The sequence below is a fragment of the Ranitomeya variabilis genome, chromosome 4 (genome assembly GCF_051348905.1).
Source record: "Ranitomeya variabilis isolate aRanVar5 chromosome 4, aRanVar5.hap1, whole genome shotgun sequence".
NCBI classification, from domain to species: Eukaryota; Metazoa; Chordata; class Amphibia; order Anura; family Dendrobatidae; genus Ranitomeya; species Ranitomeya variabilis.
In genome coordinates this window covers 553,597,929-553,613,187 of record NC_135235.1, presented here as the reverse complement: position 1 = coordinate 553,613,187, position 15,259 = coordinate 553,597,929, and the positions used below count along the sequence as shown (strand labels likewise).

At 45.8% G+C, this 15,259-nt stretch overlaps 1 protein-coding gene across 2 annotated transcripts in view; it reads left to right on the top strand.

Annotated features, from left to right (window-relative positions):
- The window catches only part of TLK2 (tousled like kinase 2), a 129,170-nt gene that overhangs the window by 56,624 nt on the left and 57,287 nt on the right, over window positions 1–15,259 (top strand). For both annotated transcript variants that reach the window (XM_077252690.1, XM_077252689.1), the window contains exons 10-11: window positions 11,188–11,324; window positions 11,948–12,100. In XM_077252690.1, coding sequence (XP_077108805.1) covers window positions 11,188–11,324; window positions 11,948–12,100 — 290 coding nt within the window. The remainder of the gene's footprint in view (window positions 1–11,187; window positions 11,325–11,947; window positions 12,101–15,259) is intronic.

Sequence of the window (15,259 nt, the reverse complement as noted above, 5' to 3'; positions counted from 1 at the left end):
AATAATTTTTCTTTCCTCAAAAATGATTTTTAGCCCAGAATTTTTTATTTTCCCAAGGGTAATAGGAGAAATTGGACCCCAAATGTTGTTGTCCAGTTTGTCCTGAGTACGATGATACCCCATATGTGGGGGTAAACCACTGTTTGGGCGCACGGCAGGGCTCGGAAGGGAAGGCACGCCATTTGGCTTTTTGAATGGAAAATTAGCTCCAATCATTAGCGGACACCATGTCGCGTTTGGAGAGCCCCTGTGTGCCTAAACATTGGAGCTCCCGCACAAGTGACCCCATTTTGGAAACTAGCCCTCCCAAGGAACTAACCTAGATGTGTGGTGAGCACTTTGAACCCCCAAGTGCTTCACAGAAGTTTATAACGCAGAGCCATGAAAATAAAAAATAATTTTTCTTTTCTCAAAAATGATTTTTTAGCCCACAATTTTTTATTTTCCCAAGGGTAACAGGAGAAATTGGACCCAAAAGTTGTTGTCCAGTTTCTCCTGAGTACGCTGATACCCCATATGTGGGGGTAAACCACTGTTTTGGCACACATCGGGGTTCGGAAGGGAAGTAGTGACGTTTTGAAATGCAGACTTTGATGGAATGCTCTGCGGGCGTCAGGTTGCTTTTGCAGAGCCACTGATGTGCCTAAACAGTAGGAACTCCCCACAAGTGACTCCATTTTGGAAACTAGACCCCCAAGGGAACTTATCTAGATGTGTGGTGAGCACTTTGAACCCCCAAGTGCTTCACAGAAGTTTATAACTCAGAGCCGTGAAAATAATAAATGTTTCCTTTCCTCAAAAATATTTTTTTTAGTCCAAAATTTTTTATTTTTGCAAGAGTAACAGGAGAAATTGGGCCCCAATATTTGTTGCCCAGTTTGTTGTGAGTGTGCTGGTACCCCATATGTGGGGGTAAACCACTGTTTGGGCACACGTCAGGGCTCGGAAGGGAAGTAGTGACATTTGAAATGCAGACTTTGATGGAATGGTTTGCGGGCATCACGTTGCATTTGCAGAGCCCCTGATGTGCCTAAACAGTAGAAACACCCCACAAGTGACCCCATTTTGGAAACTAGACCCCCGAAGGAACTTATCTAGATGTGTGGTGACCACTTTCAACCCCCAAGTGCTTCACAGAAGTTTATAACGCAGAGCCGTGAAAATAAAAAATAATTGTTCTTTCCTCAAAAATTATGTTTTAGCAAGTAATTTTTTATTTTTGCAAGGGTAACAGGAGAAATTGGACCCCAACAGTTGTTGCCCAGTTTGTCCTGAGTACGCTGGTACCCCAAATGTGGGGGTAAACCACTGTTTGGGCGCACGTCGGGGCTTGGAAGGGAGGGAGCACCATTTGACTTTTTGAACGCAAGATTGGCTGGAATTAATGGTCGCGCCATGTTGCGTTTGGAGACCCCTGATGTGCCTAAACAGTGGAAACCCCTCAATTCTAACTTCAACACTAACCCCAACACACCCCTAATCCTAATCCCAACTGTAGCCATAACCCTAATCACAACCCTAATCCCAACACACCCCTAACCACAACCCTAACCGCAACACACCCGTAACCCTAATTCCAACCCTAATCCTAACCCTAATCCCAACCCTAACCCTAATCCCAACCCTAACCACAACTGTAACCCCAACGCACCCCTAACCCTATCCGTAACCCTAACCACAAGCCTAATCTTAACCCTATTTCCAACCCTAGCCCTAATTCCAACCCTAACTCTAATTCCAACCCTAACCCTAAGGCTATGTGCCCACGTTGCGGATTCGTGTGAGATTTTTCCGCACGATTTTTGAAAAATCTGCAGGTAAAAGGCACTGCGTTTTACCTGCGGATTTACAGCAGATTTCCAGTGTTTTTTTGTGCGGATTTCACCTGCGGATTCCTATTGAGGAACAGGTGTAAAACGCTGCGGAATCCGCACAAAGAATTGACATGCTGCGGAAAATACAACGCAGCGTTTCTGCACGGAATTTTCCGCACCATGGGCACAGCGGATTTGGTTTCCCATAGGTGTACATGGTACTGTAAACCTGATGGGAAACTGCTACGAATTCGCAGCGGCCAATCCGCTGCGGATCCGCGGCCAATCCGCTGCGGATCCGCGGCCAATCCGCTGCGGATCCGCAGCCAAATCCGCACTGTGTGCACATGCCATAACCCTAACCCTACCCCTAACCCTACCCGTAACCCTAACCCTAGTTCTAACCCTAATTCTAACCCTAACCCTAGTGGAAAAAGAAAAAAAAATATTTTCTTTATTTTATTATTGTCCCTACCTATGGGGGTGATAAAGGGGGTTGTTTATTTATATTTTTTTTTTATTTTGATCGCTGTGATAGAACCTACCACAGCGATCAAAATGTACTTTGTAATGAATCTGCCGGCCGGCAGATTCGGCGGGCGCACTGAGCATGCGCCCGCCATTTTGGAAGATGGCGGCGCCCATGGAGGAGGCGGACGGGCACCGGGAGCCTCGGTAAGTATAAGGGGGGGTGAGATCGGGGCACGGGGGGGGCGTCGGAGCACGGGGGGGGGTGACATAGGAGCAGGGGGGGGAGCGGGCAGGAGGACGGGGGAGCGGAGCACAGGACGGAGGGGACCGGACCCCATAACGGAGCACTGGGGGGGCGATCGGTGGGGTGGGGGGGGTCACTTCAGGTTTTCCAGCCATGGCCGATGATATTGCAGCATCGGCCATGGCTGGATTGTAATATTTCACCAGTTTTTTAGGTGAAATATTACAAATCGCTCTGATTGGCAGTTTCACTTTCAACAGCCAATCAGAGCGATCGTAGCCACGGGGGGGTGAAGCAACCCCCCCTGGGCTGAAGTACCACTCCCCCTGTCTCTGCAGAACGGGTGAAATCGGAGTTAACCCTTTCACCCGCTCTGCAGCGACGCAATCATTCCATGACGCCACATAGGCGTCATGGGTCGGATTGGCACGGGTTTTCATGACGCCTACGTGGCGTCATGGGTCGGGAAGGGGTTAATATACGCGCCTATCACAATTTTCTCTGATATCCAGTGTTGTTCTGCTTTATTTTTGATGAATATCACCGCTGTCACACTGCGCTCTGAGACCTGGAAATGGCTCTTACAATGTAAGTCTATGGAGCACTAGAGCGACGCGCTGTAGGCTTACGTTCCAGCTCACAGAAACGCAGCATAGAGGGAGCCATATAGGCTGTCTTGTCATCACATGAGTCCGAAGAGAAGTAGAGCGACACTGGGTATCGTCAAAGGTGAATGTTAACACGCTGACACTGTTACATACACAGGTTTAGGGAAAAAAATCATGAGGGCTTACTTAAGATTAATGCTGTTTTTTTTTTTTTTTTTAAATTGTAATTTTTTAGATTTTGCAGGAAAAAATAGGCATTTTACTTTTTTCACTATCTTTTATAGGTTAACAACCAATCTTATATGATAGTAATAGTTAAACATTTTCAAGTAGATAAAGAATAACATTTTACAAACACGCAGACTCCGACAGAAGGAAAGGGGGGGGGGGGAAATGATGTGGAATGTTATGTCCTAGCTATAGCCTTCTCATAGAGGTCATATGTTTAACATAAACCAAAGAAAATGCCACGGAGACCAAAAGAGATTTACCCTCGCTAAAGTATTGTCATTAAGGGCTGTCCGGTACTCAAAAATCCTGATGTCCTTGATGCGAGAATATAGATCTAGTTGGGAAGGTGGAGAGGTTTGCTTGCTTTGGTAGGCAATTAAACAGCATGCTGCTGTTAACATGTAAAAGCAATCTAATGGATCTCTTGGATATGGATTCAGGGAAAATATTTAATAGAGCTGAGGACTTAATGGGAGATCCACTCCAAAAACTTTCTTAATGAGGAGTTAGACTATGGGGGGGGGCGTGGCCTAGCAGGAGATGTGAGAAGACGTGTGTCGGACCTCTCCCGCTGCCCGAAAGCTGATCCGGTTCAATTAGAGGCGCCGCCGAACGCCACATACCGGGGGAAAAGCTCCTGAGTGTCTGGGGAGCGGAGGGAGCCAGCCGCGCTGTGCGCACACAGCAGGATGACACGCAAGAGGCAGAAAGAGGTCGGGATGGCGGGCAGCACGCGCTCCCAAGATGGCGCCGACAGCGCTGTGGAAGAGGCGGCAAAGGCAAGCGCTGCCTATCAGAAGAGGCTGGAGGTAATAGCCAGGCTGGAGCAGTTTGCCAGGACAGAAGATGCAGGACGGCTGATGCAGGGAGCCGCTGGAGAGGTGACAAGAGAAGCAACGGTCTCAGGGGGGCAGGTGGGAGTGAGGTCTGGGGCACAGGCAGAAGGGATGATGAGCGGATCCCCCATGGCATCTATTACAGTATCAGATATGAGGAATCCTCCACTAGATGATGTAGCTGATCAGATATGAGGAATCCTCCACTAGATGATGTAGCTGAGCTGACTCCGGATTGTGTTGCACAACTGGGGACTGGGAGTGCTGATGGGGCTGGGGAACTGACCCTGAAGGATATATTTTCTGCAGTATTGTTCTGCAAGACTGCATTGACAACCCTGACTGTCCAGGTGGACGAACTGAAGGGGAAGGTTGCTTCTTTTCGCTCAGCTATGCATAAAATGGAGGGGAGAGTGGAACTGTTGGAGAAGCGTGTGGGAGGTGCGGAAGATCAGATTGCTGAACTGGCAAAGAGAGAGAAAAAATATGTCCAGCGCATTGCGGAGTTGGAGCTTAAAACTGATGATTTGTAGAATCGTTCGCGCAGGAACAATTTGAGAATTGTTGGTGTGCCTGAAAAGGCAGAAGGAAATAACCCCACTGACTTTGAGACATGGTTGAAAACTAAGGTTGGAGGGGACAGTCTCACTAAACTATTTGCGGTCGAAAGAGCTCACCGGGTGCCAACCAGACCTCTGCCCCCTGGCTCCGCCCCACGGACCTTTCTAGGTAAAATCCTAAATTACAGAGACCGGGATATTCTGCTAAGGAGGGCCAGGAATATGGAGGAACTGTCTATCGACGGCAACCGAATATCTATTTATCCTGATTATTCTACAATAGTGGACAGAAGCTCAGGATGAAGTTCGGAGAGGCTAAAAGACGCCTACGTGAACTGGGACTGGCTTATTCTATGCTGTATCCGGCTAAACTACGTGTGGTGGCCATGGAAAAGGTCCACTTTTTTCAAAACCCTGAGGAAGTGTCACATTGGCTGGACTTGAATGCAAAACGTATTGGTGCAGAAAAGATCCGCTGAGGAGGATCAGATGTGGACCTCTGGCTATTGTGATAGTTTTGGGGGGGAGGAAAATTGAGTTGTTGGTTAATTCTGATATCTTACTAGAGGAATCTATATGTGGTTCCTGTGCGCTAAGGTTGTGTTCGGCGGCGCAACTGTTTCTATATTCTGTTTCTAAAGGGCGGGGGGAGGAACGACTGAAAGGTAGTGGGAAATCTACTGGTGGTTGGTATCGGCTTTTGAGCCACTGCTGGGATAGTAACAGCGCATTCCCCTTTCTCATACAGAGAGGGAGTAGGAGATTATACGTTGATTGTTATAACGTTTTGGGGGAGGAAGTGTTTGAGGGAAGGGAAGGGTAAGGTTAGGGGTTATTTTGTTATAATGAGGGCTTGGGGGGGAGTTTTGGGTAGGTGGACCCAGTTTAGGGGCGTAAAGGAGACCAATGGAAAGAGGAAGAGAAGGTTAACTATTATGCAAAATGATGGGAGATAGAGTTAAAATTTTGAGCTGGAATATCAGAGGCCTATCGAATGATACAAAACGTAAGGCTATTTTGCAGTATATTGTTAAACAGAGACCCTCGCTGGTGTGCCTTCAGGAAACTCACTTAGTAAAAGAAAAAACGGGTATATTGCAAAAAAGATGGGTGAAGAAGGCTTACCATGCGACATTCTCGGCCTATGCTAGGGGAGTGTCAATCCTTGTGCATGCAGGCGTACCGTTCGAGGAGGTAGAGGTGGTAATAGATAGTGATGGACAGTATGTAGTCCTTGTGTGTAAATTGTTCGCTAGACTGGTGTGTGTTGTGTCGGTGTATATTCCTCCACCGTACTCAGGGAAAAAACTACAGGAAATCCTAAATTTATCGGGCAGATGGGGAGGAGTTCCATTGCTCATAATAGGGGATCTTAACAATATTATTGATGATCACTGGGATAGGGGGCAGCATGCTACGTTGAGGAAGGAGGGGAATTTGACAGTTTTCGGTAGCTATTTGAAAGAAGTGGCATGGAAAGACTTATGGAGAGTGCGTAATACTGATACATACTCTTTCTCATGTTATTCAGCGACTTATGGCTCTTTATCTCGTATTGACATGGCCCTGGGTAACTAAGGAATGGATAGGTTGGTACAAGAGGTGGATTATTTGCCTAGAATAGTGTCGGATCACAGTCCAGTGGTAGTAACATTTCAAATTGAAGGCCCTGGGGGGATGACTAAATTGGGTTGGAAGATAAACCCCTTCTGGTTACAAATTATTGATATGGGGAAGATTTTCTTTAAAATTAATGACGGTAGTGCAGCGGAACATGTCGTCTGGGACACCATGAAGGCTTATTTGAGGGGGATATTATCTAAAGAGATATCTAGACATAAAACACAAACAATTCGGGAATATGACAAAGGGATATTGGAGGAATTGAGGGCAGCGGAGGCTGAATTGAGTAGTTTGCGTTCACAGGACACCGTGAATCGTATGAAGATGGCTCAGGAGGAGGTAAACAAATTACACTTGCGCAAAGCAGAGAGAGCGAGAGCTTTCCAAAGAGAGGCCTTTTACACGGAAGGAGAGAAGGTGGGTCACCTTCTCTCAGTGGTGGCGTCTGCACAGAGGGATTCGACACACGTATATGCCTTAAAATTAGAGAATGGTAATATTGCAACACAGGGGGCCCAAATCTTGGAAGGTTTTAGGGGATTTTATAGCAAATTGTATGCATCACACACGGGGTAGAGAGAAGGAGAAATTGTCAGATTTTTAGAAGAGGCAAATCTACCTAGACTAGAAGCTGAGGACAGAGATTGGTTAGATAGGCCGCTTACGGTGGAAGAGTTGGAGGGTGCCCTGGGGTCCATGGCGGGGGGGAAGGCTCCGGGGTCTGATGGCATCCCTGTTGAGATCTATGGTGCCCTTTCTGAGGAGTTGCTGACCAGATTATTGGGGGTCTTTGAGGAGTCACTGGAGAGGGGAGTATTGCCCGCTTCCATGAGGGAGGCCATTATTGTGGTCATCCCAAAACCTGATAAGAATCCACGGTTGCCGGAGTCATATAGACCAATATTACTCCTAACAACAGATGTTAAGAACAGACTGACTCGGGTGATAGAAAAGGTGGTCCATTCGGACCAATCGGGCTTTATGCCTAATAAATCCACTGCCATCAACTTGAGAAGGTTATTTCTCAATATGCAGATACCGGCGGAGAATGCTGGTGAGAGGGTGGTGGTTTCCCTCGATGCACACAAAGCCTTCGATAGTATAGAATGGCAATACCTGTGGTCGGTGCTGGATCGCTGTGGGTTTGGGCCAGTTTTTGTGTCATGGGTGAGGCTCCTATACTCCTCTCCAGTGGCTAAAATCAGAGTGAACAATGCACTGTCAGACAGCTTTCAATTATTTCGAGGTACGCAGCAGGGGTGCCCGTTGTCCCCGTTGCTGTTTGCTCTAGCGGTGGAGCCTTTGGCAGCAGCTATCAGAAGGTCTCAGTTAGTAAAGGGGTTTGTGTACGGGAAAATGGAGGAAAAAATTGCTCTATACGCTGATGACATTTTGCTTTTTCTTGAGGGTCCTGGGGAACCTTTGAGAAATGTAATTTCATTAATTGAAGGATTTGGGCAAATTTCAGGGTTGATTATCAGCTGGGATAAATCATGTGTTTTACAGGTGGACAGAGGAGTGGATTGTACGAGGGAAGTGGAAGAAGGTACAAAATTAAGGGTGGTTTCACAATTTAAATATCTAGGGATCCAGGTGTCTCTCCCCTTAACAAGATTTGAGGAGCTCAATCTCGAGCCACTGATAACCAATTTACGTGCCAAAATAGCAGCGTGGAATAAGTTGCATTTGTCAGTGGTGGGTAGAGTAAATCTCCTTAAGATGGTTGTGATGCCACAGGTTTTATATATTTTACATAACTCTCCGGTTTGGATCCCACAGACCAGATTCCGTAGACTAAAATCATTATTTGGAGAGTTAGTGTGGGGTGGGAGGAGTCCGAGAATTAGGCAGGAGATACTGCAGAGACCTAAAGATGAGGGGGGACTTGCCCTGCCTAATCCCTGGTTGTATTTTTTGTCTGTGCAGAGCCAACATCTTAGGGGTTGGGGGAAAGAGCTTGAGGAAGGTCAGGGTCATAACAGTCTGGTAGATATTATTGGCATGGGACCCTTGTGTCAGGGCCTAGAAGCAGGACTATTTAAGAAATTGGGAACTGGTTTTCACACCATAAATTTAATTCATAAGGTATGGCAGACGCTTAAACGAATAAGGGGGGTTGTGAGATTCACGAAGTTTTCACCTATTTGGGATAACCCCTCTATTCAAGAATTCAATCATATGGAAGGAATGGGAGAGTGGAAGGAAAAAGGCATTGGGTTGATACGTCAGCTGATTCATAATGGGAATCTTAAGCCTTTCGATGTGCTGCAACAGGAGTTTCAGTTCCCGGGGTTAAAACTATATCAATACAGACGGGTTCAGCACGCATTTCAGGCACAGAAAAGGAGAGGGCCTATAGTGATTCAGACGGATCTAATGTTGGACTTTATACTAAATAACAATGGAACAAAAGGAGCTATATCTGAAGTATATGGTGATTTGCTACACACTTTTCTAACAGATTACCCTATAAAGGCCAGAGGGAAGTGGGAGGCAAATAGACGACGATAGGTGGGAATCTATATTGGAATACATACCCAGGTTATCGATGAGTGAACCTGGGAGAGTGTCACAATTGTATGTGATAAATAGGGCATATAGGACACCTGATATGTTATTTAAAGCTGGGTTGAAAGACGATTCTGGGTGCCCTAGGTGCTCCCAGTCTCAGGCGGGCATACTACACATGTGTTATGGCTTTGTCCTAGACTATTTGCGTACTGGGTTGTGGTGTTGAACCAGATTGGGGTGATCTATGGGTGTTCGATTCCCAGAGATCCTGTGGTTTGTGTACTTGGGTATGTGGAGGAAATCCTGGCCGACGAGACTGTCAAAATGGCAATTGCTAGATTACTGTTCATTGCAAGGAAGGTGATTGCAAGGTATTGGATTAGGGAGGAACATCCTACTAGACGAGAGTTTATTGCACAGGCGAATCATATTGTCCAGCTCGAAAAAAGTATATATAATAAGAGAAATAGGATAGGCTTTTTTCAAAAGTTGTGGCAGCCATGGCTGGATGGGAATAATTGAGAGATTGTGGTTAAAAGGGGCTAATACTATATATGTATGTATTGTTCTTCTCTTCTTTCCAGGAGTATTGTTTGGTTGGAATTGGGACTTCAGGGGGGAGGGGTTGTTTCTTTTAAATAAAAAACAAAACAAATGTACCTTGTTTATTTGAATGGATACTATTCTCTTTATTATGCTCAATAAAAATATCTGATTAAAGAGGAGTTGGACTATCACCCAGAACAGTTTAATCAGTGGACAGTCACAAAAAATGTGAAATCTAGAACTTCTAGACAGGGTGCAACGTTAGGAAAGGGGAGCGAATAGATGGGTCCATTTTATGTAAAAATTCAGGCGTATGGTACCAGAGATGAAGGATTTTGTACTGATTTTCTTTGTAACGAAATACAAGATGCAGTCTTGGCTGCTCTGGTCTAAACATTTCTCCATTCTACTACGGTTCGTGTTTTACCCAGACATTCCTCCCATTTGAGCATATAAGAGTGTCTAGTTAGGGAATCTGTGTCTGGAGCCTGTTGAATAATGTAAATATTAGATATTAAACCTCTTGTTGTTTAACTATTCTTGCACAGTCTCTCGAAGGAGGTAGGAATCGAAGTCTGTAGACCGTAGAAGAATGATGAGGCAAAGTGCCTAATTTAATATATTGAAATGTAAGAGAATGGTGGGAGAACTTCGATTTCAGCTCATCATAGGAATGTAGAATTCTCGTGTTATAATTGATTATGCCGGTGACGGTAAACAAGCCAGACTGAGTCCATAACCCTGCAAACGAGTGGGTTAAACTTTCAGGGAAATTTGGGTGGAAAAGGAAGGAGGTAAGAGCAGAATTCATTGATGTCAGATTGAATTTTTTATACCAGACCCTCCATATATTTCTGGTGTGCATCATTGGACCCAATAGTTCTATTGAAGTGGTATTGTTAGCACCATTCAAGATCAAGGAGTTGGGATGACCTTTTGGCTAACCTTAGTTTTTCAGTCTCTATCCATTTCATATAGGCAGGTTAAGAAGACCACGATGGGATCATGCGGAGGTGCGATGCCCAATAATAATGAACAAAGTTAGGAGTCGCTAGACCTCCCCTCTTTTTATCAGCCAACTTTGGAATTCTATGATGTCTTCCTGCCGGTATAAAATTTAAAGTGACTGCTTGAAAAGCGTTTAAATCTGAGTGGGACCGATATGGGTAAAGTCTCAAGCTAAATGCTTTTAAACCAGAGGTTTAGCAAAAATTTTCCTATAGGGTGTCTACTCTTTTTATAAGACCAACTTGTGATTTGTGAGGAACTCCTCCTTAGATGTTAAATACATAAACCGCTCATAATGATTGCAAGCTTAACTGTGATGCCTAATGAAAAGATTGTTACCTCTATAACCAATTTTAAAGCAATTTAAATTATTCCTTGTAAGATTGGTGTCACTAAAGTGATCCTTTTGGTCAATAATAAAAAATGTCATCATGTATAATCCATTGTTACAATACTTGGGGTGTGCCCTTTTTAATCTACCAGGCGTCGTTCCTCCAAATTATATGCACATTTGCCACATGAGACTGTGGGGATAAAGCTGCTGCCACTAGATGACAGACTGCGCCATAACTATTAGCTGGGCACTCTGCTTATGGCACAGGCTGACTTAGATCGAACTTTTTTTTTTTTTCCTCTCCCTCTCCCTTCTAGCCTCATGTTTTAGTTAACAGTTCTCTTCCATACTACATTTTTGTATTTGATGCTATTTTCCATACAACTATTATTTCCTTGTAGTCAAAACAAGAGAAGATGGCATGTCGAGACAAAAGTATGCAGGATCGACTTCGCTTGGGCCACTTTACTACTGTCCGCCATGGAGCTTCTTTCACTGAGCAGTGGACCGATGGATACGCCTTTCAAAACCTCATTAAGTAAGCAAGATCATTGATTTTGTGCCTGATGCACCTCAGTAGTTACCATTATCTATATTTTCATTAGACTGCCAAAATACAGTGGTAAATCCTGCAGTTAGATGGGCCACAACATGGTTTTAGTACCTAACATTCTTCAGTCTTTCCATCCACAGATGTATTTCTGGCCATTTGCTGTACCAGTCCATCCAAATTTATGGGAGCACCACAGGCAGCTGAAAATTATGAAGGGCGCACAGTGCTGAAAATTATGAAGGGGCCAGGAATGCAACTGTGCAATGTCCATTATCAGAGCTTTAGTCAGAGCCCCAGCAACAAAAAATTATGGAGCATCTTACAGATGCTGTGTTACAAAGTAGTTTATTTTATTACCATTTTACAGTAATTTTCTATGTGACAACAAATCTCACACAGCAGAAAATGCAGCTAGGTAAATTCTATACACAGTCATCAAGCACTATGAAAATCATGTCATCTAGGTATAGTTATGCATGAGAATGAAGTACTTACGGATGATGAATAGTATATCCAGGATTGGGATAATTACCCCAAAACTTTGTTACTTACTTATATATTGACTAAGTTCGTTTTTGTTTTTTTTCTTGTTTTATTTTCTATTTTAGGCAACAGGAACGAATAAATTCTCAAAGGGAAGAGATTGAGCGACAACGAAAGTTACTGGCCAAGCGGAAGCCTCCTGCTATGGGACAGACTCCTCCAGCTAATAACGAGCAAAAGCAACGTAAAAACAAGACCAATGGTGCAGAAAATGAAGCGTGAGTGGAAGGAATAGTGTGGTTCACATGTCATCATATGTGCAAAGATTGTTTTACATTTTTTTCACAGAACAGTGTATTATTTGTGTTGTATGTGCTTGTGTTATGGAAATTTTGTCTTCACTCCTGTGATGTACTATTATGTGATGGAGCAGGCCCGAGAACTGAGCAACTCAAAACAGGACAGTTGCCGTCTGTGATGTATAGCCGACATCTGCGTCTAACAGCAGTGACACAGATAGCTCTGATCACTGCTGTTAACCTCTTAAATACCAGCATGTAAGTGGCATCTGTTTGGGTGTAATTTGGCCCACCTACCTTCATGACATGATCTTGGTACCAATTGGTTCTCATCGTAACCAGGCGCCTGCTGAAGGACCCTATGGCTGCAATCTTAGTCTTACTTTGATGCTCAAACATGGGCTAGACTACATTGGAGACCTTATTTTTCATTATATATGGCAATACTAAAGTTTTGCACTATATTGAACCAATGATCAGTTTCAAGACCCGTGTGTATTAAGAACTAGTGAAATTTTTCTAGAAAACCGTTTGATCAAAACATTTTTTTTAGCAATAATAAAACTTAAAAAATCGTTGGACGATTCGGGAGTCGAGACTTCCGATAAACATTCTGGAGATTCGGTTTACCCTGAGACGTTTCCACTCCCTCCTTGTGGGTCATCCCATTCGGATTCAATCAGACAATTCCACAGCGGTGACGTACATAAATCATCAGGGGAGTACCGGCAGCAGGGTAGCAATACGCGAGGTGTCCCACATTCTCCATTGGGCCGAGAACAACCTGATCGCTCGAAACTCCAGAATGTTTATCGGAAGTCTCGACTCCCGAATCTTCCAACACCATGGTTCTGTGTCCCCCCAATGAGTGGCTCAGAGAAAAGGATTTTACAGTGAGTACACATAAATCCCTATATTTGTTATTGCCATGTTCTTAAAAGTCCAATTTTTAAAATAATGTAAGCCAGGTGGTTAATTGTTAACCCCTTCCCGACCTGTGACGCCACGTAGGCGTCATGAAAGTAGGCGTCACAGGTCGGATTGGCACCGATGTGGCGTCATGGAGGGATCGCGTCCCTGCAGATCGGGTGAAAGTGTTAACTCCAATTTCACCCGATAGGCAGGGACAGGGGGAGTGGTACTTTAGCCCAGGGGGGTTGGCTTTGCCCCCACGTGGCTACGATCGCTCTGATTGGCTGTTGAAGGTGCAACGGCCAATCAGAGCAATTTGTAATATTTCACCTATGATAAGTGGTGAAATATTACAATCCAGCCATGGCCGATGCTGCAATATCATCGGCCAATGGCTGGAAAACCTAATCTGCCCCCCACCGCCACCGATCTCCTCCCCAGTCCTCCGTTCTGTGGTCCGCTCCCCTTCGTCCTCCCGTCCGCTCTCCTGTCCGCTCCCCTGTCCGCTCCCCCCGTCCTCCTGTCCGCTCCCCCCGTGCTCCGATACCCCCCCCCCCTGCTCCGATTCCCCCCATACTTACCGATCCCCCCGGTGTCCGTCCGTCTGTTCCATGGGCACCGCCATCTTCCAAAATGGCGGGCGCATGCTCAGTGCGCCCGCCGAATCGGCCGGCAGATTCGTTCCATGTACATTTTGATCAGTGTGATAGGTTTTATCACAGTGATCAAAATTAAAAAAAAAAAAGTAAATGAACCCCCCCCCCTTCCTTTATCACCCCCATAGGTAGGGACAATAATAAAATAAAGAAAATATATTTACTTTTATTTTTCCACTAGGGTTAGGTTTAGAACTAGGGTTAGGGTTAGGGTTAGAATTAGGGTTAGGGTAAGGCTATGTGCACACGTATTCTGGTCCTCTGCGGATTTTTCCGCAGTGCAAAACTGCTGCGGATTTACCGCGGTTTTTCTGAGGATTTCACTGCGGTTTTACAAACTGCGGTTTTCTATAGGAGCAGCTGTAAAACCGCTGCGGAATCCGCAGAAAGAAGTCACATGCTGTGGAATGTAAACCGCTGCGTTTCCGCGCGTTTTTTTCCACAGCATGTGTACAGCGTTTTTTGTTTCCCATAGGTTTACATTGAACTGTAAACTCATGGGAAACTGCTGCGGACCCGCAGCTGCGGAAACGCTGCAGATCCGCAGCGTTTTCCGCAGCGTGTGCACATACCTTTAGAATTAGGCTATGTGCACACGGTGCGGATTTGGCTGCTGATCCGCAGCGGTTTGGCTGCTGCGGATTCGTAGCAGTTTTCCATCAGGTTTACAGTACCATGTAAACTTATGGAAAACCAAATCCGCTGTGCCCATGGTGCGGAAAATACCGTGCGGAAACGCTGCGTTGTATTTCTTTATCGCCTCTCATTGAGGGACACAGGAACCATGGTGTATGCTGCTGCCACTAGGAGGCTGACACTATGCAAATAAAAAAGTTAGCTCCTCCTCTGCAGTGTACACACCACCGACTGGCATTATACTCTTCAGTTTAGCTTAGTGTCAGGAGGTGGACACGGGTCTTTCATTAGACCCTTATCTACCTCAATGTGCGTCGTTTTCTTTCAGGTTTCCCGGAGGGATACAGGGTGAACAGTCACACCTGTAGTCCCATAATACGGACTGTGAGTACGGCGTATACTGCCACCCCGTATCCTCATAGATCCTTCAGCAGGACCATGATCCTAGCACACAAGCGTGCTCAGAAGTCCGGTCCTGGCTCCGACCCCCACCCACTCGCCCACCAGAGCCTGTCGGTTGTGGAGACGAGGACGTCCATCAGCTCCCTGGACGTCTCATTCCCCTTCAGGTTAGTATCGGCGTGGGAGGTTTGAGGCAAGTATTTCCCCATCCCAGATATTTCAAGGGGGGGGGGTCTCGCTAGGGGCTCCCAGAATACCTGGTCGTCGCGTGCGCCAGATTGCAACAGCACGGCCCGGGTTTGCAGGACAAGGTGATCCTCAATTGCGCAGCAGACAGGCGCGTTTTCTTCTTGCTGCGGCCCCTCTGCCTTCTATCCGGCGCGGGCCCCCTACAGGCTGCCCGCTGCTTCCTACCTCCGGCGCCACGGTTCTCAGGCGCACTGCTCCGGCGGCGGCCGCACCACCTTCTCATGTGACAATGCCCTGACAGGCTGTCGTGCCGCTTCTTCCTGCGGCGCACTGCTTCGGCGCC